This window comes from Papaver somniferum, chromosome 1, assembly GCF_003573695.1.
Source record: "Papaver somniferum cultivar HN1 chromosome 1, ASM357369v1, whole genome shotgun sequence".
Taxonomy (NCBI): domain Eukaryota; kingdom Viridiplantae; phylum Streptophyta; class Magnoliopsida; order Ranunculales; family Papaveraceae; genus Papaver; species Papaver somniferum.
The window spans coordinates 165,113,905-165,117,674 of NC_039358.1; the positions used below are offsets into that span (position 1 = coordinate 165,113,905).

At 37.0% G+C, this 3,770-nt stretch overlaps 1 protein-coding gene across 1 annotated transcript; it reads left to right on the plus strand.

Annotated features, from left to right (window-relative positions):
- The first annotated feature begins 296 nt into the window (after positions 1-296).
- LOC113353408 lies at positions 297-2,939 on the plus strand. Its single transcript, XM_026597016.1, has 4 exons — positions 297-635; positions 677-794; positions 903-1,499; positions 1,597-2,939. Exons 1-4 carry the CDS (start codon positions 297-299, stop codon positions 2,937-2,939), a joined length of 2,397 nt encoding a protein of 798 aa, XP_026452801.1.
- Positions 2,940-3,770: the final 831 nt, after the last annotated feature.

The following is a 3,770-nucleotide window of genomic DNA, read 5'->3' on the forward strand; positions in this document are numbered from 1 at the left end:
ATTAGATAGGTGTTAAAACTCTAGCTATTTACTTCGTGTGCACGGCTTTGAAGCTATAAATAGCCTGGCCAATTATTAGTTTGGTTATCAATCAATACATAATAGTTTTTCCTTCGACTTTTCTCTCTTAACTCTTTAGCAGAGGTGGCTAACCCTCCAAATCAAAGGGTTTTATCTTTATTTTTTAGTTTTTGTGATCTGATATCATTGTGTTTTGGTGTTGGGTCATGACACCTGGATCAAAGCAGATTTCTGTTCAAACCCTAAGTTCTAAAAAAAAAATTTTTTTTTTAAAGATGACATACACAGAGGAATTATCCAATCTGCAACAAAGCATCACTGGCATCACAACCAAGCTTGATACGCTTATTACAACCATAAACAATAACCATGTTCACGATGAAGAAGCGCGTGAACGAAAGAAAGCTGAAGAGAAACAATTGCGTGAGGAAGATCGTGCTGATAGAAAGGCAGATTTATCTGAACATGCTACAGAGCTGTCAACTACTCTAGCTACTGAGATTACAATAGCTTTAACTGCAACCTTAGGCACTACTCTACGAGAAGTATTTAGGGAATATCTTCCTCATACTAACAATCGTCATGGTGCTGCACCTCCACCACCTCCCCCGCTGGTAATGACAATAATGTTCGTGCTGCATCAATAAGTATGAAGTTTCCCACTTTTAATGGTGATGATCCAGATAGTTGGATTTTCAGTGCAGATCAATATTTTAGTTTACATGTGGTGGCTGATAATCTCAAGCTAGCCATTGCTTCTGCACATCTGAAGGGTGATGTCAATTCTTGGTATCGTTGAAAAAGAACCACGGTTACTGCTAATACTTGGTTGGAGTTTTGTTCACTTGTTCGTGCTCGGTTTTCTTCTACAAAATTTGTAGATGCTCGCATGGAAATCAGCACAATTAAGCAGACAGGTACGGTCCGTGAGCACATTCCTAAGTTTGAAAGGTTGTTGAATTTCGTGACAGATCTACCTGAGGATCACTTGATCAATTGTTTTATTCATTCCCTTAAACCGGAAATTGGTCCCATGGTTAAGTTACTTGAACCTCAGACTTTGACTGCGGCTTTCACAAAAGCAATTAATCAGGAAGATGCTTTGTTAGCCAACAATTCCAAACCAAATCCTTATCGTCCTACACCACTAAGGAATCAATCACCTGCCACTTATGCTATTCCATTAAGGAAACCAAATCTACCAGCTGGAGCTAAGAGGCTTACATGGGAAGAACAGAAAGAAAAACGTGAAAAAGGAGAGTGTTTCAATTGTGATAAATTATTCACTCTTGGACATCTGTGTTTGAAGCCACAATTGCTATTGTTAGAAGGTTCTCCAGATGCAGATGCTAATCAGCAAGATACTGAAATTGTCAAAGAACCAGCAACTGAGTTTGAAGAAACACCGACACTTTCTTTTCATTCACTAATGGGTTCTCCTTATCCCAGAACAATGCGCATCTCAGGCTTCACCAAAGGTCAATCATTAACAGTTCTCTTTGGATTCACCAAAGGTCAATTATTTTCTTCATCCATGGATAGTTAAACAATGTGGTTACCAAATTCTTGCTGGAGATGCTGCCTTGCGTGTGACAATTGGTGATGGTGGTCATCTAAGTACTCAGGGTTTTTGCCCAAATATTCCACTTAAATTTCAGAACTATGAATTTAATGCTGATTTTCATCTTTTACCAATTAGTGGATGTGATGATGTGCTAGGCATTCAATGGCTACGCACTTTAGGTGTAATTTCTTGGGATTTTACAGCTTTGACTATGCAGTTTCACATTAATGGTTCTGATATTACTTTGGTAGGCAACGATTCTTCCACAGTAATGATGTTATACAGTTCTTCAATGCAACGCTTATTGAATAGAGAGCATTATGGGATTTTGTTCCAATTAAGTACATTAAAGGATAGTTCTTCTCCAACTGTTTCTGTCTTGGAACCTGAAATTCAGCAACTAATATCTACATATTCAGATATCTTTGAGACACTTGTTTCATTGCCTCCTTCACGACAACATGAACACCATATTCCATTACTACTAGATTATTCGCCTGTCAATGTTCGTCCTTATCGTTATCCACACTTTCAGAAGAACGAAATTGAGAAGGAGAGTTCAAGTCCTTTCTCTTCTCCAATCTTGATGGTTAGAAAGAAAGATGGCACATGGCGTATGTGTGTAGATTATCGTGCACTAAATAAGATAACAATTAAGGATCGTTTTCCAATTCATATGGTCGGCGAACTCATGGATGAGTTACATGGTGCTTGTGTTTTTACCAAGTTGGACTTACGTTCTGGTTATTATCAAATCCGATTGTTTGGCCCTGATATTCACAAGACTTCTTTTCGAACACACGATGGTCATTACGAGTTTCTTGTTATGCCAATTGGTCTTTCAAATGCACCAGCCACTTTTCAAAGCTTGATGAACCACATATTCAAGCCTTATTTAAGCAGGTTTGTGCTTGTGTTCTTTGATGATATTTTAATCTTTATCAAGACTATTTATGAGCATGTTGAACATTTGCAAGCTGTCATTGAGATTTTACGTTCTCATAAGTTATTTGTGAAGGAAACAAAGTGTAATTTTGCTCAGCCTTCTGTGGGGTATTTAGGCCATGTTATTTCATCTGAAGGTGTATCAGTGCAAGATTATAAAATCAAGAGTATTCTTTCTTGGCGTATTCCTAGTTTAATTAAAGAACTTCAAGCATTCTTGGGCCTTGTTGGCTATTATCGCAAGTTTGTCAAAAAATTTGACATCATTAGTCATCCTTTAACTCAACTATTGAAGAAAGATGATTTTATTTGGACTGATGCTGCTACTTCGTCATTCAAACAACTGCAACATGCTCTCACTACTACTCCAGTATTAATTTGCCAGATTTCAGCAAAGAATTTTATTTAGAGTGTGATGCTTCTGGTGGGGGTTTATGTGTTGTGTTAATGCAATCACAAAGACCCATTGCTTATTATAGCAAACCATTATCTGGTAAGAATTTGAATCTCTCTATTATGATAAAGAAATGTTGGCTATTGTTTGTGCTGTTCAGAAATGGCGACCATACTTAATGGGAAGACACTTCAAGATATACACAGATCATAGGAGCTTGAAATATTTTTTGGATCAAAAACTATCATCCATGGAACAACAAAAATGGCTATCCAAGTTATTGGGATATGATTATCAAATTATTTTTCGCAAAGGAAAAAAAAATATTGTTGCAGACGCTCTGTCACGTTTGTCAAGTCCTCAACTAAACTTGCTATCTACACCAATTTTTTCTGGTGTACATGATATCGTAGCTGAATGCCATCAAGATGATGAGTATGCATCACTCGTTGCTTAATTAGGTGTTAACCCCGGCTTTAAACATCATTATACTTATATAGATGGCATTTTAAGATATAAACAGCGCATTGTGGTTGTTTCTTCTTCTTCATGGTGTTCAAAACTACTTGTGGAATTTCATGCAACTCCATTGGGGGGTCATTCAGGTTATCTAAGAACACTTAAGAGACTTCAACATAATTTTTATTGGAAGGGCATGAAACATTCTCTTAAGGAATTCATTGATCAATGTGACATTTGCCAATGTAATAAGACTGAATCAGTGTCTCCTCCTGGATTAGTGAATGCTTTACCAATACCTGCTGATGTTTGGCTTGATATTTCAATGGATTTCATTGATGGGTTTTCTTTATCTGCAAGAAAAATCTCAATTTTAGTTGTGGTTGA